Source organism: Neophocaena asiaeorientalis, unplaced genomic scaffold (assembly GCF_003031525.2).
Source record: "Neophocaena asiaeorientalis asiaeorientalis breed wild unplaced genomic scaffold, Neophocaena_asiaeorientalis_V1.1 scaffold714, whole genome shotgun sequence".
NCBI lineage: Eukaryota > Metazoa > Chordata > Mammalia > Artiodactyla > Phocoenidae > Neophocaena > Neophocaena asiaeorientalis.
This window is the reverse complement of record NW_020175660.1, coordinates 990,761-1,014,328: the sequence shown is the minus strand read 5'-3', so window position 1 is coordinate 1,014,328 and position 23,568 is coordinate 990,761. Positions and strand designations below refer to the sequence as shown.

The 23,568-nt window shown below is 38.9% G+C and overlaps 1 protein-coding gene and 1 non-coding gene across 3 annotated transcripts in view; one reads left to right on the top strand and one right to left on the bottom strand.

The window, feature by feature from the left end:
• WAPL (WAPL cohesin release factor) overlaps positions 1–23,568 on the top strand; it is a 77,773-nt gene that overhangs the window by 4,265 nt on the left and 49,940 nt on the right. For both annotated transcript variants that reach the window (XM_024731427.1, XM_024731426.1), the window contains exon 3: positions 20,922–21,965. In XM_024731427.1, the coding sequence (XP_024587195.1) occupies positions 20,922–21,965 (1,044 nt within the window). The remainder of the gene's footprint in view (positions 1–20,921; positions 21,966–23,568) is intronic.
• LOC112390490 (U6 spliceosomal RNA) lies at positions 8,056–8,162 on the bottom strand. The gene has a single exon (XR_003001285.1). It is a non-coding gene; the product is annotated as a U6 spliceosomal RNA (small nuclear RNA).

The following is a 23,568-nucleotide window of genomic DNA, read 5'->3' as shown; positions in this document are numbered from 1 at the left end:
TTCCATCAGTTGTACCCCTAACTCGTTTTTTTTTTTTTTTTGCGGTACTTGGGCCTCTCACTGTTGTGGCCTCTCCCGGCACGAACCCGTGTCCCCTGCATCGGCAGGTGGACTCTCAACCACTGCGCCACCAGGGAAGCCCCTAACTCGTTTATGTAAAGGATTTAAGACTTACAATAATAAATGATAAAAAGTGCAATTAACTAAAAGACTGAAGAGCTTAGATTGGAGATGGCAAGGGAGACAGCCTGCGGGCCTTATCAGCAATAGGATAAGGATCGCACTGTGGTCTAAAACAAACCTTAGTTCTTGACTTCCTGGCAAAATTTAGTGATAATAAAAGGTTACATAGGGACTTCCCTGGCAGTCCAGTGGTTAAGACTCGGCGCTTCCATTGCAAGGGGCTCGGGTTCGATCACTGGTGAGGGAACTAAGATCCCGCATGCTGCGCGGCCTTAAAAAAAAAAGTTACAGAGAGCTCATATTTTAAAAGGAGGTAAAGACAAAAGTTTCCTATATCGGAATTCTGTAGAGGAATTTGTCCTTTGGGGGCTTACTATAAGGCACCTTAAATACTTTGCCTTGCATAGTTTTACAAAAAATCCTGAACATTTTTCACTCTTTTTCTCACCCTTGGATGAGAGGATGAGCCAGCTGTTACTGTCATTCCCTTGGTCCTCCTGGTTAATTCTGATTTGGCTCTTCTTATCCTTTTCCTACATTTCTCCTGAAGCATTGTTCATAAATTAAGGTTAGGTTAAATTTTCATTAGAAAACAGAGCATAAAAGCTGTTTTCCAGATAAACTCCTAAAAGTGTGTTCTAATCATAGAACCATTGAGCCAAAATGAACTTTAATTCAGCTTTCCTTGTTTTATAGATGAGACTCAAAAAGGTTAAGTAACAGTCCAAGTTTGGGTAGTGGCAGAATTGGAATGAGATTCATTTATTGAGTTTTTTCAAAACGCACACCTACTCTGTGTCCTCCACTGTGCCAGGCTCTGGGAATGCTGTTCCAGTCAGTTATCCAGTGTTCTAGTCCTCAGTATGGGACAGATAGGCTGGAGGAGGGAAGATGAGGCTGGGGAAGTGGTGAAACTGGTCAAGGTGCGCAGACACAAGCTTCCCCAAGTGCTGTCTTTGGAGGAGAGGGGGGCATCACTGGCAGGCAGAGGGTATCATCAATAGGATAAATGTTTAGGTACAGGGGGAACAGTAACTTGGAAGTGAAATATTCATAGGCAGTAATTGCTTATATAGTTTTGCTCATGTTACATCTATATATATCCAGAGTGCCATTTGAAGTTGTTCACTGGGAACTGGAAACATAATTTTCTGTAGAAATGAGGTATTAGCTTCCCAGTATAATGTAGCTAAATTGTAGTTCTGGTGCTGATACTGTGGACTGACTGGAAATCCAAACTCCATTATAATGGGTTTGTGAGGGGAAAATATATACTAAAATAGAGAAAATAGATGTTCAAGAACATCTTGTTCCTCTTCCTTCTTTCTTCGCAAGGCACCCTTAGTAGAAAGGGAATGGTGTAGCACTATAAATATTTCTTACTTTCTCCTCTCCCTCGCCCATCCAGAGCTGCAGCAACCCTGGTAGCTTGCTGTAGGATAAGAAGGGAACTTTGAAGGAGTGCATTTAATTCTCATGGTCTTATCCTATCCCTAAGATGTAAAAGTTATTGTTTTTATAAACCCTGTATAAGTTCATGTTTATAAGTTGGTTATAGTTCCGAGAATACTTCTATACATTATGAGCTTCCTTTTTTGCCCGTCTTCTCTAAAATTTGGGCATTTCTCTGTGCCTAGACTCTTCTTGCATTATGTCTGTCAGATTGTCATTGCCTTTGCTATAATTCAGAAAACCTGATTTTAGTTGAAGTTTAGAAATTCAAACCTAAGGTTTTGATAAAAGGAGTCTCTGTAAATCTAGAGTGGTTCCTAAACCTTTTTTGAATTAGAGATCTTTTGAGAATGATAAAATTTTGGACTTCAGATAAAAGTGCTGTACACCTATTTTGGTCTCAGAAATTCTTTGCAGGTCATGTACAGGAAATTTTATGATTATTCTGTTCAAAGTGCACAAGTCAGTTTCTTTGGTATCCTTCCAGTGGAATGTTCCTGCTCATTCATACCATTTTTGCTGCAGAATTATATCACATCAGTGAAAAGGACTTATCCAAGCTCAGACTTATTATATCATATCTCCTGGCATTAAGTTTTAAAGTAGATCTCTTTATGGGGTAGTATGTGGTTAATTTTTAGGTACTATTAAAATTCTTTGTTTTAAATACTTCATACCAGATAGTGCTTTTTAAGATTATGGCTTATTTGAAGAGGAAACCCAGAATGAGGTCATGATAAAATATGATGGTTGCTATTTTCCAAATAGGTGCTTGGTGGGTAAGGGAACCAGAAGCAAGATTACAAACTGAATGAGAACTGCAGGGAAGGACTGAGTTGCTAAAACATCCTAACCTTGATTTAAGAAAAAAAACTTTTTAGTGTGGAACTTTCAGACACACAAAAATAGAATGTTAAAAAGAACGTCATGTACCTGTTTTCTAGCTTCAACAGTTGTCAGTATATGGCAAATCTTGTTCCATCTATTGTAGACACTACTCTCTCTGCCTCCTGGATTTTTTAAAAAAATTTATTTTATTTTATTTATTTATTTTTGGCTACGTTGTGTCTTTGTTGCTGAGCACAGGCTTTCTCTAGTTGGGTGAGCGGGGTCTACTCTTCATTGCAGTGCGCGGGCTTCTCGTTGCAGTGGCTTCTCCTGTGGAGCACAGGCTCTAAGGTGCGAGGGCTCAGTAGTTGTGGCGCACGGCTTATTTGCTCCGCGGCATGTGGGATCTTCCCAGACCAGGGCTCGAACCTGTGTACCCTGCATTGGCAGGCGGATTCTTAGCCACTGTGCCATTAGGGAAGTCCCTCTCCTGGATTATTTTAAAGCAGCTTCAGGATTTGTTATTTTATCTGTAGATACTTTAGTTGCAGTTATCATTAAAGCCAGTGAATCCTCAAACAAGTGCGACACTTAAAAATGACTTTTAGCAGGGCCTAAAACTTTGACCTTTTGAGAGATCTTGGAGTATTCTTACAAAGTTTGGAATCCAGGGCTATGTGCATTAGGGGTAAAAGAAAGCTTCTCTTGCCTTTTATATGCAGCTACTTCTATTTTCCATCTTTGTGCTTTCTGCTACAGGTTTTTAATCTGGGCTCCAGAATAAAGTGTGTAAAGACTTGTATTTCTATTTGGCACACTTTCCTTGCTAGCCAGCTGGGATTCAGTCTACATTTCCTGCCAAATATTGAGATAACTATGGCATAGGCTCTTAATTTGCATGACTGTCTTTGTAGCCAATAAAATTTTTTCCATTTGCTTAAAGCTGTACTGAGTATTTGTATAAGTTAGAGGACTGTTACTGTCAGGAAATTAGCAACTTTGATTTAGAACTGAAGATGGTTTTTAGAAAGGGAAATGAATTGTTCTCGTCCTGAAAGCTTAAAGTAGGCCAGGAACTTGTGACCTGAGAGGAGATTGTCATCTACTCATTGAATAAAGTACAGGTGATTAATAAGGATTACTAAAGAATTCTGCAAGTACAGCATCAGCAAGAGTTACCTGCCTTCATTTAGATATTGAATGTATTTGTCATATAGAATATACCTGTCGTACCTGAAATCAGCTTCTTTTAAGAGAAGAGGATAAGGGACTTCCCTGGTGGTCCAGTGGTTAAGACTCTGCGCTTCCACTGCAGGGGGCAAGGGTTCGATCCCTGGTTGGGAAACTAAGCTCCTGCAAGTTGCAAAGCTGGCCAAAAGAAAAAAAGGGGAGAAGAGGAGAAGATGCCTGTTGTTACTTTGTTCTAAGCCCTTTATGTATCAGTTGCTCTTTAATCACAACTATTTAAGGTAGGTGTTATTCCCATTTTAGAGGGGGTAAAGCATAGTTTAGAGAAGCTGAATAACTTGAACTATTAAGTGGAAGATCTGAGAAACATCCGAAGTGTTCTTTTCGTACAGTGCTGCTGTATTCTGATGTGAGTGAACTTAATTTTATCATATTTAAAGCTTTATATTTAACAGACTGTCACTATACAGTGAGTTTTCTCTTGATGTTGGAAATAACTTTGACAACAAATTATGGATTATCTTTTGCCTCTGTTTAAGTAATTTTCTTTTTAATAAGAATAGAGGCCAAACTACCTATAATACTTGCTGAAGAAAGCTGACCTTATTTTTATAGTTAATAGGTATCTTCTTTTTGTTAATTTTTTGTTCTGTATGGAAATTTAACAATATGCAAATTCTGAGAGACACTGTAATTTCAAGTAAATACATTTTGTTTTAAAGTAGAGCTTTAGTTTCTTGTAAAGGAGTTTCTTTGTGAAAGAAGGTTCATTCTTAGGGTTTGAGCAGTAACACAAGTGCAGGTAATTACTAATAAGTTTCTTCTCAGATCCAGGTTGAATACCAGCCATGAGCTGGTACAAGAAAACCGTAAGCATAGTCTCTGTCCTCTAGGGATGGAACTGTTGACCTCTGCTGGCTATGATAAATAAGTATTTCTAAAACAATGGCAACACATTTTTGTAATGTTTGTTGTTTTTCAGAGCATTTTCAACATGTATTCCATATTCTTAGAATTAGAACAAGATGATGCACTGTATATTTTTATGGTTCAGCCCCTGACTCTCTAGGAAAGAGTCCTCAACTTCTCCAGACCTCTGGTGGTAGAGGAGGATGAATTTTTCATAAGTAGTTGTGGGGATGCCTTCCTTCCAACCATCCAGCTATAATTTCAGTGTCTTCTGTATGCCGGGTGTTGGGTGTATGTCCATGAACAAGATCTTGCTTTTTCACATTCTAGTGGGCAAGATGGATTGAATAAAGAATAAGACAGATTGAATAAAGACAAACATTTTCTGCAGAAAATGACAGAAAAATATAGGTTGCTGTGAAATATAGGCTAATTTACCTGGTCTGAGTGAGGCCTGGGGGCAAGACTGACATTTGACTTGAGACCTGCTGGTGCACTGGGAAAGGATAAAAGTGAACCTGCTTGGTGATGTGGGCTATAAGGAAGGAGACATCAAGAATGAATCCCAGGTATCTGATGTGAGCAACTGAGTATGTTGTAGTATCATTCATTGAGATAAGGGGACATTTATGAGGGGAAGTTCGTGAGTTCAGTTTTGGATACATTGAGTTTAAGATATTTGTGAGATATGTTCAAGAGGCAGCAGGATCTGCTGGTATGGAACTTAGATAAGAAGTCTTGGTTAGCGATGATAAATTTGTGAATCAGCATATAAATGTTATTTGAAAGTACAGGATTAGAAGTCATTATAGAGAATGTAAGGAGAAGTACTGAACTGTGAAGAACTTGCAATACTTAATGGATGGAGAGAAGAGGAAGAAAAACTAGATAAGGAAATTGAGTAGGAGAAGCTAGAGTACCTGAAGGAAAATCATGTGAGTGATATTTTATAGAATCCAACAGAAAAGTGTTTCATGAAGGATCTACGGAATTGGAATTCCTGCTGTAAAATCAATGAAAATGAGGACTGCAGAGCAGGCATTGGATTTTACAGCTTGGATAGAAGTGGTCTGAGCAGTGAGTACACAGCTAGGAAATGGGGTTGGCAAGTGTACACAACTTGTTAAAGATGTTTGAAGGAGAGAAGAAAAGGGGCAGCTAGAGATAAATGAGGGGTTCTAGAAAGTTTGATTACACAAGGGAGCCTTGAAGCGTAGGATCCAAAACCCAGGGGGAGAGTGGTCTTAGGAGAAGGGATGTTGCATTTCTTGGCTAGGAGGAAAGGTGGGTGAAAATGTGAGTTTAATGGGAAAATGGAAGATGAGGTGGTTTATGAACAAAAGCTTCTTTTTTTTTCTTTCTTTCCATAAAGTGGCAAAAGAAGTCATCTCTGAAAGGGAGATAGAAAAAAGGATGGGTATGTGGTGGCTGGAGGGGAGGAGCAAAGGGTTCAAATAGATGTTGCAGAAAGTGGAAAAGGAGGGAGCTGTCTAGGGAGAAAGTAGAATTTCTGGACATTATTGATGCCTTAGTTGAAGTTTGTATCACTGAAAACTCATGGTTGCTGATCTCCCCATTGAGTATGTGTGTTTCCCCCTCTTCTTTAGTAGGCCCTATTAGCCAGAACCTGCACAAAATACAGAATATTGGATAGAATAATGAGAATTACCCTGGACTGGCATTTTGTCTGAGTAGATATGGAATGAACAGATAGAGAAGAAAGAATTTAGGTTATCAACCAGAGAGTGACTGAAATGATGGACTGTGCAGTTTAAAGTTTACTAACTGGACAGGGTAGGTGGGTAGGAGAAAGGAGAGAAGAGAGGTCAGTATACTGAGAGTCTTATTAAATAAAAGCCAAGAATAGGATTACTGGAACAAGCAAGTTGGATAGTTGGTAGTGATTAAAATATGGGTTATCTGATTTTTTAATATTTGAAAGTTGAAGCATTTTAGGACATGACCAGTTCCTGGATGAAACTGTGAACTGGTGGCTCAGATGGAATGTAGACGACTGTTGATGGGAGAAGATTAAGGAACTGGGAGGTTAGGGGTTTGGAATTTGGTGGAATTCAGGATGATAGCGAAAGAGGCATGGAGGGGTAGATTATAAATCTTTGTGTAAAATCCTTTAATGAAGAATAAGGTTGTTAGATGACAGATATGAGGAATATTAGAGGGTAACTAGGTGGCACAAGCTTCAAAGGAATGGGCTTTTATAAGAGTGGGGAGTAGTAATAGTTTTATAAAGGGCAAGCCATCCTTCTCTGAGATACTAGAGGGCACTGCAGGAGAAGTAGCATCCTTAGGTTTCAGTTAGGACAAGGAGGTGATAGAGGGCATGACCTCCAGGTGTGTGTGAGTTTGCTTGTCACTGAGGCCTGAGTACTCTGGACTTAAAAGGTACGGGGAGGTGGGGGTAGTGGGTTGTTGGATTAGGAGATGGGAAAGAAGTGCAGGTACATTTTGAGTGTTAGAGTACAGGAGGAGGTAGATGACAAGATGTATTTGCCTTCTCATATATTTTTAAAGTTTTCATCTTGATTTATCAGTCAAGGTCGCACTTGGAAACATGGCATGCCCCAGTTAGGCTCAAACCAGGAGGGTTTTAGGCTATTTACAAAGGTGTGGGAGGAATGTTAGGGAAAGCCTAGCCTGGGTTAGCTGCAGTGAAGCTATTATCACCCAGTTTCACAGGGGCAAGGGATTAATTGAGCCATTTAGAGGCCACCTTAAGAAGAGCAGTATCCTTCTTTTGAAGGGGCCTCATAAGGAGGGTGCTTGAGGATAAACTATTTGAACCTAACTCTGCTCCTTCCCTCCTCTGTCCTGAGGCTCCTCATAGATGGAACCCGAGGGAAGCCTGAGGGTAAGGAAACTTTGTTACAGGTCAGCCTCCAGGGGCTGAGATCAGGGTGGAGAGTAGATCTGGAAGGGCAAGTAGAAGATAACTGGTGCAATATCTAAAAAAAAAAAAAAAAGTGGAAATGTACACAATTAGGTAATCATTATCAAAATAGAGACTACTTCCCTCTTGTCAAAAGCTCTTTCATGCTCCTTTGTGGTGGGTCCCTTCTCCCACCACCAACCCTGGGATCTACTGATCTGTTTTCTGTCCCTGCAGCCTTGTTTTTTCCAAAATTTCATATACCTGAGGTCATAAAGTATGTAGCAGTTTCAGTCTGGCCTTTTTCATTTAGCATAATGCTTTTAAGAGTATTCCACGTTGTTGTATGTATCAGGTTTTTTTTAACATCTTTATTGGTGTATAATTGCTTTACAGTGGTGTGTTAGTTTCTGCTTTATAACAAAGTGAATCAGTTATACATATACGTATGTCCCCAGATCTCTTCCCTGTTGCATCTCCCTCCCTCCCACCCTCCCTATCCCACCCCTCTAGGTGGTCACAAAGCACCGAGCTGATCTCCCTGTGCTATGCGGCTGCTTCCCACTAGCTATCTGTTTTGCATTTGGTAGTGTATATATGTCCATGCCAAAAATATGGAATGCTTCACGAATTTGCGTGTCATCCTTGCGCAGGGGCCATGCTAATCTTCTGTGTATCGTTCCAGTTTTACTATATGTGCTGCCGAAGCGAGCACTGTATCAGTATTTTTATTGTTGACTAGTATTCCATTGTACGTACCACAATCCATTCACTAGTTGAAGGACATTTGGGTTTTCAGTTTTTGGCGATTATGAATGAAGTTGCTTACAATTCCATTTAGGTTTTTGTGTAGAGATATGTCCACATTCCTCTTGGGGCAAGTACCTAGGTGTGGATTGCTGGTCACGAAAATACTGAAATGATTGCAAAGGATATACATTTTCTGTAAAATAATAAATAATATAATTTCCTGTAAATATTGGCATTTTAAAATAAAACTGACATGCAATAGGTATCATAGTGATTTCTTTAACTTTTTTATTGTAAAATAAAACACAGATACAGAAAATCACACAATATAATAAAATATCTAGAAATACATGTTTTGCTTAGTGAATTATTATAAGAGCAACACTGTTGTAACCACCACCCACATCAAGGAACAGAAGAGTGCCAGCCACTCCAGAGCTCTTCCTTGTGTCCCCTCCTTCACCTCAAAGTAATTGCTATCCTGTCTTTTATTGTAATCACCTTCTTGCTTACAAATACATAAGTATTTGCTATTCACTTTCATACATTAAAAAAAAAAACAAGTTTTTCTTTAACAGCCAGAAGATTTACAGCACCCTGTATCCTTTTTGAAATTGTATTTCTATCTCACTTGCCCTTTAGAATTTGATCCTAATGAATATGTCTATTTTTGGGCTGCTTTGGGTGTTTGTTGCTGCACACGGGCTTTCTCTAGTTGCAGCGAGCGGGGGCTACTCTTCGTTGCAGTGCACAGGCTTCTCATTGTGGTGGCTTCTCTTGTTGTGGCTCGTGGGCCCTAGGGTGCACGGACTTCAGTAGTTGTGGCGTGTGGGCTCAGTAGTTGTGGCTTGTGGGCTCTAGAGTGCAGGCTCAGTAGTTGTGGCGCACGGGGTTAGTTGCTCTGTGGCATGTGGGATCTTCCCGGACCAGGGCTCGAATCCGTGTCCCCTGCATCGGCAGGCGGACTCTCAACCACTGCGCCACCAGGGAAGCCCCCTGAATATGTCTTTTTTTTTTTCCCCTGGTACGCGGGCCTCTCACTGTTGTGGCCTCTCCCGTTGTGGAGCACAGGCTCCGGACGCGCAGGCTCAGCGGCCATGGCTCACGGGCCCAGCCGCTACACGGCATGTGGGATCTTCCCGGACTGGGGCACGAGCCCGTGTCCCCTGCATCGGCATGCGGACTCTCAACCACTGCACCACCAGGGAAGCCCCTGAATATGTCTTTTAACGGTCATCTTTTCATAATTCTTTGTACAAAAATATGTTTATAAATTTAAATGTAAACTTTTAAGAATTTTCTGTGATTCTGATGCTTTAAGTATTTAAAAATTCTTCTAGATTAAGTTATGACCTCAATTATTAGTGTATAATTGATCAAATGTGATTGCTGTGAGTCTTAAAGGCAAAGTTTATTGGAAATACACCTCTTAATGATATGCGTGGCCCCTTTTTTCAATTAGCTCATGTATATGTGGATGAATATTATTGCTAGAATTACGAAGTCTTTGGCATCAATCTATTCCTATTTTTTACAACATGTAAATGTTGAGATACCATATTGACAAAGGTAAGAATGGAGAGAGTTTTGCTATGGTAGTTTCTATTTGGAAAGCAATAATTGGAACCACCTGACATGCAAAGGATTTGTTACCAAGACATTAGAGTTACTCAGTTATTAGGCACAGAAGCTAATAATGTATCACATTTCTTTATAGGTCATGCCAGAGTAGGAGCAGTGTATCATAGATTAGGGGTAGGTGAGGGATATGCCATTATTTGTAACGTGGGAGAAGAATGATTAATCCCAGGTTGGGTTGGTAGATCAGTTTTTGGACCAGAGTACATGAGGAAGATGGGGATTTAGAAACCAATGTCCCTAAAACTTAATTGTGCCTGTATATGTTTTGGAAGGTCTTTGTGTAACTCCAGGGGTCTGTGTATCTAGTTTGAAGAGTTAATTGTCAGGGTGGCCTACAGTTTGAGGATTGGCTTGGGTATGTGGGTGTGGTTCCCTGTTCTTCTGCAAGGGTGGGCAGAGTTAGGCAGCTTGAGCGGGAGGCCACAGGAGCAGACAAGCTTCTTGGTGTGTGGGTGGGCAATGGCAGTGGGTAGTAAGGCTCTCCATGGGCTGTTGTTGATGGGGACTGAGGGGAAGTTGAGTTGACTTGGACTGCTCTGTGTAGTGGGCCCAGCTGAATGCTGCTTTTGAAGTTTTTTTGACCATGCTGTGCATCATGCAGGATGTTAAGTTCCCTGACTAGGGATCGAACTCGTGCCTCCTGTAGTGGAAGTGCAGATTCTTAACCACTGGACCACCAGGGAAGTCCCTGAAGTTGTTTTATATTTACTGTTTTATCTTTAAAATTACATGTGGGCTGTGTTTGATAGGTATGATTTATAAAATATAAAAACATTTTAAATTACCACTTGAAATGCTTAACTTTTTAAGTACTTTTTACCTTCCACATCTTTGAGTAAAACTGATCCACTGAGGATGATGTGCCATGTTTTTCCTGTGAGTTTTTAAGTGCCCTTGATAGATAGCCACATACCTTCATTGACAGTGAAAAATCAGTTCTCTTTCACAGAAGCAAGTGCTGTTAACAATTTCTTACATAGACTTTCATAATCTTTAATATGCACAGCATATAAATCTGTGTATCCTTAAAAACAAACACATAAATGGGAGCATGATGTATATCTGTGTATACTGTGTGTGTATAGTGTATTGTGCCTTAAAAAACACGGAAAGGGCTTCCCTGGTGGCGCAGTGGTTGAGAGTCCGCCTGCCGATGCAGGGGACACGGGTTCATGCCCCCGTCCGGGAAGATCCCACATGCTGCGGAGCGGCTGGGCCCATGAGCCATGGCTGCTGAGCCTGCGCATCCGGAGCCTGTGCTCTGCAACGGGAGAGGCCCGCGTAAAGCAAAAAAAAAAAAAAAAAACCACAGAAAAGTCTTTAAGATGTACACATCAGTATTTATAAATCTACCTTGTTCTTTTTTAGCAGCTTCATGGTTTTCCATTATATGGATGTACCATACTTTAGTCTCTTAGGCGTAGTTTGGCTGTTTATAGTCATTTGCTATTACAAATAAATGCTACTTGGGACATCATTCTACTTATGTTTTTGAGAGTCATGGTCATTGTCAGTATAGTGGCAGAAGATGTTTCTAGAAGTTGAAACATCTAGAATTGAAAGAGCATATACATTTAAATATTCAACTGATATTGCCAAATTTCCCACTTAACAGTGTGGCTTTTTTTTTCTAGCAGATCATTCTGTCTAACTTTGGACTTTGTCTAGCTGAAAGTAGGAAAAAAATGTTGAATTTTGGGGTTTTTTTCTGCTTTAGAATATATACATCTTTATGTTTTAAAAATTAAAAAAATCAATCTGCACATGGTACAAAATGATAGTGGTTAAAAGCTTCCCAGCCCCTTTCTCCAGTTGTCCCAGCTCTTGGAGTGATCGACCATTCATAATTTTGTTACCCTTTCTGACATATGCTGTGCACCTACAAGCAATACAAACAGTTGCATATATGTGTGTGTATTTAGATCTACAAAATGATAACATGCTGTTTTGTACCTTGCTTTTTCACTTAATATATCTTGGGAATAAGTCTATGTCAGTATATGAAAGTTTTCTTTCTGGCCTCCCTCCCTTTTTTATTTAAAAATATTGCTGCATGGTGTGTCAATTTCCCTATGTTTTGTAATTTCTTAACCAGTTCCTTGTAGTTGTCAGACCTTTGGGTTGCTTCCAGTGTTTTTGTTTTCGTTAAAAAGTTGCTTTATTTTTCAGACAATAAACACCACTTAACTATGTGGCTGTCAACTGTCTACTAACTGAACTCTACCGTCCCTCATCTGCAGAATGGGATACAGCTTCACATTTCCTTATCTGAAACCTTTGGGGCCAGATTTGTCTTGAAATTAGGATTATTTTGGAATTTAGAAAGTGTATGTATTTTACATTAACACCCGTCAGGGGCTAGGCAGCAGTCTAATCAAGACAGCTGTTTCTTCAGGAAAAAATACTATCAGTAGCCTCACTTAGGTGAGGTCAGGTTTTGCTTCAAAATGCATTATGAGAAAACTTTGTTTTCAGAGCTTTTTAGATGTTAGAATTGTGGATAAAGGCTTGTGAACTTGTAATAGTACCTACATCAGATGGTTGCTAAGAGATCAAATGAATTAATAGATGGAAAGTATTTAGAACAGTACTGGGCACATACTGAGGCCTTAGTAAGTATATAGTTCAATTGTTTTACTTTTTCCAGCTTTATTGAAGTATAATTATTATATAACATTGTATACTCTGATTTTTAATTGTGAATGTAATTGAGTGTCTTTTCATAAGTTATTCATTCTGTTTCTTTTTCTATTGATTGCTTTTATGTGTCTCTACCTGCTTTTTCTGCTGGGACGTTCATTGGACTTATTGATGTGTAAGAATTCTTAGTATATATATATTTTTCATAGAAATCTTTTAAATTAATTAGTTTATTTCTGTCTGCACTGGGTCATCATTGCTGCGCCCGGGCTTTCTCTAGTTGCGGCGAGAGGGGGCTACTCTTCATTGCGGTGCGTGGGCTTCTCATTGCGGTGACTTCTCTTGTTGCAGAGCACAGGCTCTAGGCACGTGTGCTTCAGTAGTTGTGGCATGCAGGCTCAGTAGTGTGGCTCGCGGGCTCTAGAGTGCAGGCTCAGTAATTGTGGTGCACGGGATTAGCTGCCCTGCGGCATGTGGGATCTTCCCAGACCAGGGCTCGAACCCTTGTCCCCTGCACTGGCAGGCGGATTCTTAATCACTGCACCACCAGGGAAGCCCTGAATTCTTAGTATATTAAGGAAATCAGCCTTTTGCGTTTCCTTCATGACTAATGATCATTTTTCATGTACTTATTTGGTAACAGTATAGTTTCTTTGGTGACATCCGCTCACATTTTTTTGCTCAGTTTTAATCGGGTTGTTTATTTTCTCACTGAATTTTGAGAGTTCTTTATTCTGGGTACAAGTATTATATCAGACATATTTATTGCAGACATTTTCTCTGACTCTGTGGCTTGTCTTTGCATTCTCTTAACAGTGTTTTTTGCAGAGCAGAAGTTACTGGTTTTGATGTAGTCCCATTTTATCAAATACTTCTTTTATGACAAGGGAGTACACTCTCCTCCCTAGGCATCCCCTTCATTGGCCAGCGCTAACTGATTTGTTAAAGAAAATATTTATTTATTTATATTTACATATTTATTTATTTAGCTGTGCCAGGTCTTAGTTGTGGCACACAGGATCTACATTACATCGTGTGGGATCTTTAGTTGCGGCATGCAGGATCTTTTAGTTGCAGCCTGTGGGCTCTTAGTTGAGGCATGCGGGATCTAGTTCCCTGACTAACGATTGAACCCGGTCCTCCTGCGTTGGGAGCGCAGAGTCTTAACCACTGGACCACCAGGGAAGTCCCTCTAATTGACCTTTAATGCTCATCAGTCCTTTTAGTTTCTATGAATTTGAATGATTTCTACACATTGAATAAGTTTGTTCTCTCTTTGCATGACAGCCGCTCAAATTAGAGGCAGCTTGCCATGTAATGGTGGCACATCCCCCCCCCCACACACACAAATTAAACTTTTCTCGGTACCTCAACTGTATTTCATGGGTCATGGTCTCCAAAGCCACTTCTCTATCATCTGTACAGTCGCCTTAGAAGTCAGAGGTTTTTGTTTAAATTTAGTATTTAGCACATCAGGTGATACGCACTGCAATTTGCCCAACACAGATTTTAACCTCTTCATCTCATCTAGACCTCTTATATTAATGTGGGTTAAGATGGTTTATCTGCTTTAGTATTTCAATTTTCAGCAGCCACCACTAGAGGTAGTGTAATATGTATTAGAATTTGGTATGGTTCTTTTTATGAGATCTCTTGGTCATTGGTTTAATTGGCAGCCTTTGTCATCATTGGCCTCTCTGGGCTGCCTTTTCTTTATCTATATAATGATGGGTTTGGTGAAAAGTGAAAGGAAATATCTTCACTTTCTTCTAAGAAGGGTGAAGGTAGTATATATGCTGTTTGTACATACAGACTAGCATACAGTTACACAGGTGTGTGTGTATATCCATCTTCAATAAACATCAATTCATAGTCAGTCTTATTTCATTTTTATTACCACCTACTCCCTTTCAACAGTGGATTATTTTGAAGCAAATTCCAGACACTGTATTTCATACATAAATATAATTCTTTTTTTTTTTTGCGGTACACGGGCCTCTCACTGTTGTGGCCTCTCTCGTTGCGGAGCACAGGCTCCGGACGCGCAGGCTCAGCGGCCATGGCTCACGGGCCCAGCCGCTCCGCAGCATGTGGGATCTTCGCAGACCGGGGCACGAACCCGTGTCCCCTGCATCCACAGGTGGACTCTCAACCACTGCGCCACCAGGGAAGCCCATAAATATAATTCTTTAACAGCTCAGCACTCCAAAAAAAAGATAACTGTAGGATCACTGTTACAGTTTAAGGTACTTAATACATACTTTTGTTAATTTTTACTTTTTTTTTTGTTTTTTTTGGTTAATTTTTACTTTTAAGGCTTTTGAATAGACTATAGACAATATAAAATTCAAGAGGTATGGAAGACTTTCCCTTTATCCTTCTGTCATCCCTTTCCCTAAGGGCAACCATATCTGTAGACCTGCCTCATTCTTTTTAACAGCTATATAGTAATCAGACGTGGTTGTATGATAATTTAGTTAGTTCTTTATTGATAGGTATTTGTATTGTTTATGAAAGCAGAAATCAGGAAACAATGTTCCTTGTTGCTTATGTTATTCATACTCATGGAGAGTTATTTGTAGAGTAAATAAAACAGCTTGCTTCAGGGTCAGTCTATTTCTTTCATATGTACATTTTTAATTTTAAAAAGTATTACCAAATTGCTCTCTGTAGTGATTGTACTAAGATATACTCCTACAGAAATGTAGTTTTATTTATATTTATTGCTCTGCAGTATTTCTTTGTATTAATAGACCACTATTGATTGTACTGTTAATGGATATTTATATTTCTTTGTTTTGGAATGACGTCATAAGTGTACTTCCCTTATGTTGAACCACGTGGAATTGCTAATACTTGATTATTTTAAAAGTGGAAGTTTCATATGGTTAAGTTTAATAAGTCGTTTAGTGCATGTATGCATACATTTCTTTTAGGTAAGTACTTTGAACTGGAATTTCTGGGTCATAGGATAACTGTTATGTTTAGCTTTTGTAGATAATTCCAGAGTGGTTGTTCCCATTTCCATTCTGAGCAGTTGAAGTTGCTTTACCTCCTCCGCAATACTTGGCACTGTGAATTTTAACTCTTTCATTGGTTGTTTAGTAGCATCTCATTATGGTTTCAGTTGCATCTTTCTAATAACCAATGAATGTCAGTGCCTTTTAATATATTTTATATGTTTATTGAATATCCTTTTTTATCAAGTGACTGGTCAAGTCCAAGTCTCTTGATCATTTTTCTATTTTAAATTTTTATTGGGTGTCTTATTGAGTTGGGGCATTCTTTACATAGTTGTAATCAACCCCCTACCCTGCCCCGGCCACCCACACCCACCCCCACCCACACCCACACCGACACACACACACACACACACTCTCACTCTCTTTCTCTCTCTCTCTGGTATGGTAGTTCTCTTAAATAGCGTTTTTTGGTGTGTGTGTGTGTGTGTGTTTTAATCTTTTCTTGGCTGCACTGAAGCATGTGAGATCTTAGTTCCCTGACCAGGGATCGAACCTGTGTCCCTTGCAGTGGAAGTGTGGAGTCTTAACCACTGGAATGCCAGGGAATTCCCTAAATAGTGGTTTTCTAATGGACATTTAATTTTTTTTTTAACATCTTTGAGTATAATTGCTTTACAATGGTGTGTTAGTTTCTGCTTTATAACAAAGTGAATCAGTTATACATATACATATGTTCCCATATCTCTTCCCTCTTGTGTCTCCCTCCCTCCCACCCTCCCTATCCCACCCCTCTAGGTGGTCACAAAGCCCCGAGCTGATCTCCCTGTGCTATGCAGCTGCTTCCCACTAGCTATCTACCTTAATGTTTGGTAGTGTATATATGGACATTTAATTTTGATGAAATTTCTTTTGCTTTATGGTTAAAGATACAAGATGTTCCAGTACACATTATTGAATAATCCTTCCCATAGAGATTTGAAATTCTGCAATTAACATATACTGATTTCCCACAGATATTTTGCTCCTTCTCTTGTCATTTACCAATTAAAAAATGTATTTTGGAATGTTTGAAAACCGGCTAAAATTATAGATACTCTCCCTGAAAAATGTGTGCACAGGCATTTTTTTCACACAGTGTCACAAGATTTGCAGAACCCATGAAATCATTTCATAAATCTCTGATCAAACCTCCCTTCCCACTTTTTAAATACTTCAGAGTTCACTTTACGCATGGAAGCCTTAAATTATCCCACCTGATTATTCTCCTGCATAAACCCATATATACTCATATTATTGCAAGTACTGATGTATTTTTATTTATTTATTTATTTTTTTTATTTTTTTTATTTTTTGCGGTACGCGGGCCTCTCACTGTTGTGGCCTCTCCCGTTGCGGAGCAACAGGCTCCGGACGCGCAGGCTCAGTGGCCATGGCTCACGGGCCCAGCCGCTCCGCGGCATGTGGGATCCTCCCACACCGGGGCACGAACCCGTGTCCCCTGCATCGGCAGGCGGACTCTCAACCACTGCGCCACCAGGGAAGCCCTGTATTTTTATTTTTAAGGGAATCATCTATTTCCTTTCAAAATTAAGAATCTTAAGGGAATAATAGGCATTTAATTAATCTTTAATGTGAGGTTGCTTATTGTTTTTTAGATAAGCAGAATGAGGCTCAGAGAGGAAATTCGACTTGCCAAATTTTTACACATCTAGTTATTGTTTTAGCTGTGTGGTTCAATACCATGTTTCTCAAATTCCACATAGCCTTTATTATGCTAAATTCCCTCCCTTGTGTAATACCGAATATGCAAAAGATTGAGTACCTATCCAGTGATACTAAAATCTAGTGATATTAAAAAGCATTTATTAAGTATCTTTGCAGATGGCGCTAGGATAAGTCTTCTGCTAAAGACTTTCTACTTATCCAATCTTCACCCTTTAGGCTGAGGAAGAACAGTAGGCCTTAGAATGTAGTTTTGGATTCCTTGCTTGAAGCTGATAGACACAGGACCTAAGGGAATATTGATGAACATACAGGTTAAATTCCACTAAGAAATGTCTCACTAAAAGATTATTAAAAATATATTTTATATGTGGCATAGTTGTAACAGCTATGATAATTTGTATTTGTGTGATGTTCTGTAACCTGCATATATCCTTAGATACATTATCTTCTTTTATCTGTTCAACTTGTCCTTGAGACAGATTTTATTAGCTGAAGAAATTGTCCCAACTTCTTTTTTTTTTTAAATGTTTATTTTATTTTATTTTTGGCTGCGTCAGGTCTTAGTTGCGGCTCGTGGGATCCTCCGTTCTGGCCTGTGGGCTCCTTGTTGTGGTGTGTGGGGTCCAGAGTGCATGGGCTCTGTAGTTGTGGTGCGTGGGCTCTCTAGTTTTGGCCTGCGTGCTCAGTAGTTGTGGTGTGCAGGCTTAGTTGCCCCGCAGCATGTGGGATCTTAGTTCCCTGACCAGGGATTGAACCCGAGTCCCCAGCATTGGAAGGTGGATTCTTAACCACTGGACCACCAGGGAAGTCCCTGTCCCAAGTTAAGGTGACTTGCCTAAGGTCATTTTAGCCACTAAGTGGCAGAGCTGGCACTCATCCATTTAACTCCTAAACTGTTATCTTTGCTAGAAATACATTACTGTTTATATAGCTGGTTTAGATTAAAACAGAGTAAATACTGATATTTATCTTCTCTGTTTACAAAAAAAAAAAGAGGTGTGGGGGCATACCAGGTTGGACATTTGAGCAAAGATAGATGAGTATGCTTCCTTGCTAAGGTGGTGTGAGTGAGCCTTGTTGGCATACAGAAAAGAGTTTAGCCACCTAAAACTGGAAATAAAGAAGATTTCCAAGTAGAAATGTTGCAGAAGCCCTAAAAGTGTCTCAATAAAAGCCATTTTAAAAGAAAAAAAAAACCAACTCATTTTTATTTCCCCTCCCCACCCTTGATGTTTTGAGATATAAAGTGAGTTTATCTGACAAGGAAGCTGGGATGTTTGAGGAAGGAAGGCAGTTGAAAGTAATTGCTATTTTGCATTTTAGGACAAGATAACCTTGCTTTCTCTTCTGAAGGTATAGTTAAGAATATTTCTTGAAGACCTAAATGATGAAGGACTGTAGAAAGTATTTATTTTATATATCAGAATACTGTTGTGGAAAACTTAGATAGCTTTTCTTGTGCAGAACTCTTTGTTGATTAAATTAGTTTTTATCTGTGCAGTGTATTTCTGAAGTTTAAAAATTATATAATATACTTTAATAATTCATCTGTAGGATTGTTTATGCTGTATAATTGAATACATGAATAAATTGTATTTACTAGTGACATAACTTTTAGTGACAATAATTCTTTCTCTAAGGCTCTTTATTATTCTTTGCACTTAAATTTATAAGGTATACTCACAACAGTTAGATTTACATATGAAAGGCAGCCCATGAGAATAGTAACTGTTAAAACACGATACATATTCTCTGACTTTAGGGGGAATGGGAGTGGTAAGTAAAACTTGAAGTAGTAATTTTTAAAAACATGGATAATAAAGTTTACTGTAACATAACCTTTTTTTTTTTAAGTCAGAAGGATGTTTATTACATAAAACAATTAGAAACAGCTTAAATAAATTTTGTGACATTAAGACAGTAGAATGCTATGTAACTGTAAAAGTGGTGTGGTATAACATTTAGTGACATCTCACAGACGTCTGTATAGCTAGGCATACAAAGCATTCCCATAGTCATTTTTTAGCAAATAATTCCTTTAATAATGCTGTAAAGTAGTATGGGTCAGTGGCTTCCCTTTTGAGCACAGGAGGAAATTGAAGCCCTCAGGAAAACGCCCAAAGTTAAGGGTCTTGCCTGAGCTCTGTAGGGCTAGTTGGTTAGGGCAACACAAGTCTCCAAATTAAACTACTAGTGCTCTTTCCACTTGTTATAAGAGCAGTGGTATCATTTCTTCAGGTTTGGTTTTAAACTTGGCTTTGCTTCTGCCCCTTTAAGAAAGTATCAGATGCCAGAGTCAGCTTTTAATTCTTCGCTTTTCAGTATTGTATACTTACTGATTTGGTACTTCTGAGATTATGAAAACTATAGTTCCTTGCCTTTGGTTGGAAAATATCCAAGAATAAAACAGGTATACCTATAAATTAGTTGCCTTGTAGAGGTAGGTAAATATAAATTACATTTACACCCATTGGGTAGCATTAAAAATTGTACAGTGAATTCATGTAAAGCATCCTTTTGCTTTTTTTTTTTTTTTTTTTAAACATCTTTATTGGGGTATAATTGCTTTACATTGGTGTGTTAGTCATCCTTTTGCTTTTATTTGATGGTTTGTTAATTGAGATTTGTAAATGACTTTTCTTAAATGTAGGTTTTTTTTGTTTTGTTTTGTTTTTTGGTAATTTTATTATTTGGCATAAACATTTTTTTTTTTTTTTTTTTTTTGCGGTACGCGGGCCTCTCACTGTTCTGGCCTCTCCCATTGCGGAGCACAGGCTCCGGACGCGCAGGCTTAGCGGCCATGGCTCACGGGCCCAATCGCTACGCAGCATGTGGGATCTTCCCGGACCGGGGCGCGAGCCCGTGTCCCCTGCATTGGCAGGCGGACTCTCAACCACTGGGCCACCAGGGAAGCCCCTGGCATAAACATTTAACCCGACTTTTCCTACTAACAAGTGCTTGGAGAATTAATTGTAGTACCAGTTTGAATCACATTTCCATCTCATTTAGAAAAATTTTTTAAATATTTCTGATGATAAAATTAAAGACAACAAAAATGAATTTCCCAAGTACAAAATGAGTAGGCAATTTAAGATTTACCACTGGCTGATATGGATAAATAACCATTGTAGCCATGTAACTTAGGTATCAGAGCCGCTGTTTTAAAAAAAAAAAAAGCCTTGAAGTTGTATGGCTTTTAGCATTAGAAAAAAGAATGGAAAGCAGAAATAAAGAAACCTGACCCTGGAACAGGTTTCTAGACAGAACTGGCATGCCATATGGGCAACCCTACCCCAGAGGAATAGACACTGCCAGAATGTTTTCATTAATTGTGTTACATTGTTAAGGTTCTATTAAATAATTTTTAAACATCTTTATTGGAGTATGATTGCTTTACAGTGATTAAACATTTTTATTTGAAAAATCCATAGTATGTCTTAGAAGGTTTGGCTGAGTTATTTATATGTCATTCTGAATTGATCCTGTTGTTTAACACTGCTGAAATCTCTTGAGTTTAGGTTAACAATTTTAAGGGACTTGGATGCCTAGGGAGAGGTCACTGGAAGACATGAGAGCTGTATACTGGAAGGGGAATTATCAGATATATAAACATTTATTTTTTTCACAATTTAAAATTTTTGCAATTATTTTATAATTAATTGTACTATTAATTAACAAATGTCCCTTTTATTTGTTAACTTTTATATTGCTGTCACTCATATTTTTATCCTTTGACTTATTTTTCATTTTTATAGATAAAGTGGAGAACTTTAGTGAAGAACATGAAAAAAATAGTCACCATATTTACAAAAATGCTGAAGACAGTACTAAGAAACCCAATGCAGAAACAACAGTGGCTTCTGGATACAAAGCTGATGAAATCAAAGAAACAAATGATACTTGGAACTCCCAGCTTGGAAGAAGGCCAGAATCTCCATCAGAAACATCTTCAATCAAGGGATCTGTAAGAACTGGTTTGTATGAATGGGATAATGACTTTGAAGATAGCAGATCAGAAGATTGTATTTTAAGTTTGGATAGTGATCCTCTTTTGGAGATGAAGGATGAGGATTTTAAAAATCGGTTGGAAAATCTAAATGAAGCCATTGAGGAAGACATCATGCAAAGTGTTCTCAGGCCAAGCAACTGTAGGACGTATTGTAGGGCCAATAAAGCAAAATCCTCACAAGGAGCATCAAATTTTGATAAGCTAATGGATGGCACCAGTCAGGGCTTAGCCAAAGCAAACAGTGAATCAAGTAAAGATGGCCTGAATCAGGCAAAAAAAGGCAGTGTAAGTTGTGGGACCAGTTTTAGAGGGACGGTTGGACGGACTAGAGATTATACTGTTTTACATCCATCTTGCTTGTCAGTTTGTAATGTTACCATACAGGATACTATGGAACGCAGCATGGATGAGTTCACTGCATCAACTCCTGCAGATTTGGGAGAAGCTGGCCGGCTAAGAAAAAAAGCAGATATTGCAACGTCTAAGACCACTACTAGATTTCGACCTAGTAATACTAAATCTAAAAAAGATGTTAAACTTGAATTTTTTGGTTTTGAAGATCATGATGAGACAGGAGGTGATGAAGGAGGTTCTGGGAGTTCTAATTACAAAATTAAGTATTTTGGCTTTGATGATCTCAGTGAAAGTGAAGATGATGAAGATGATGACTGTCAAGTGGAAAGAAAGACAAACAAAAAAAGATCTAAAACGGCTCCATCACCCTCCTTGCAGCCTCCTCCAGAAAGCAGTGATAATTCCCAGGACAGTCAGTCTAGTACTAATAATGCAGGTAAGACTTAAAAAAAAAACTACAAGTAAACGTGTTTTTCAGGCTTAAGTAACAGCTACTTAGTTTCCTCCTGGATACTCAGTTTTAGCTTGTTACTACATTTAATTTTAATAGGAGTACCTATTTAGTGCCAAAGATTACCTTATCCAAAGATAACAGCATTTAAATTTAATAAAGTCCCACCTTGTAAGGAATCAGTTTGTAAATTGGGGAATCTTTTCATATTTGTATTTTAATTCTACCATTAGCACTTGAGAATTTTAGTATGTGTCCGTGTGTGTGTGTGTGTGTGTGTGTGTAGGGATAATGAACATCTTGATATTTCAGTTTTGAAAAGCTAAATGCAATGGAAACATAAGGATAGATTTTGGTCATTTAGAACTATATTGATACTAGGTGGTTGTAATGAGGGAAGTATTAGAAAATTAAAATAAAAAAGCCTAATCAATAAATGTTAAAAAACATTCTAAAGAAATCTTAAATTTATGAAGTTAAGATTAAATCTTAAGAATCATCCTCGTAAGTTGACTTAATAAAATTAAAAAGTGCTAGTTAAGTATTTATACACTCTTATCAGTGAAAAATTAATTTGTCTGTTAAGATAGTAGGACCAGTAATGACTTGAAGTCCTTGAGGAGTTGATAGTCTCCACTGAGAGACAAACAAAAGAAATAGGTTAGCTTTGCTATGAGTAAGTCGCTACTTGACAAGGGCTTTGTGAAGTGGATTGACTGTTGAGCGACGAAGAGTATGTGAAAGCCTCTGGGATACAGAGGTTATATTTATTTGTATTTAACCAAATACAGTTTTCCTATATCAGTTTACTTGTTAAATAGAGCTTTTGTCCCTTTAGGGTCATAGAACAAGAGTCATTGTGGTGAATTAGAACTATCATAGTAGGGACTTCCCCTGGTGGTCCAGTGTTTAAGACACCACGCTCCTGGGACTTTCCTGGTGGCGCAGTTGGTTAAATCCACCTGCTGATGCAGGGGACACGGGTTCGAGCCCTGGTCCAGGAAGATCCCACATGCTGTGGAGCAACTAAGCCCGTGCGCCACAACTACTGAGCCTGTGCTCTAGAGCCTGTGAGCCACAACCACTGAAGCCCGCACGCGTAGAACCTATGCTCCGCAAGAATAGAAACTACCGCAATGAGAAGCCCACGCACGGCAGTTAAGAGTAGCCCCTGCTCGCTGCAACTAGAGAAAGCCCGTGCACAGCAACAAAGACCCAGTGCAGCCAAAAATAAATAAATTAATTAATTAAAAAAAAAAATCCATTCTCCCAATGCAGGGGACCTGGCTTCTGATCCCTGGTCAGGGAACTAGATCCCTCATGCCACAACTAAGAGCCCACAGGCTGCAACTAAAGATCCCATAGTATTCTTACATATAGATTTTCTTATAGAGTATATCATACTTGAGGCTACCTACCATTTTGCTTCATTTGGCCTAAAAATAGGTTTGCTAGATTAGAATCGCTAAAGCTAGAATTACACAGGAGTGGCCCCTAGGAGCCCGCCTTACTCCCCACTGCAAAAAAATAAGAGTATTTTCAGAATTCAACGTTGTGTTGAATTGCTTCTGAAGAACTGAAGTTTGCT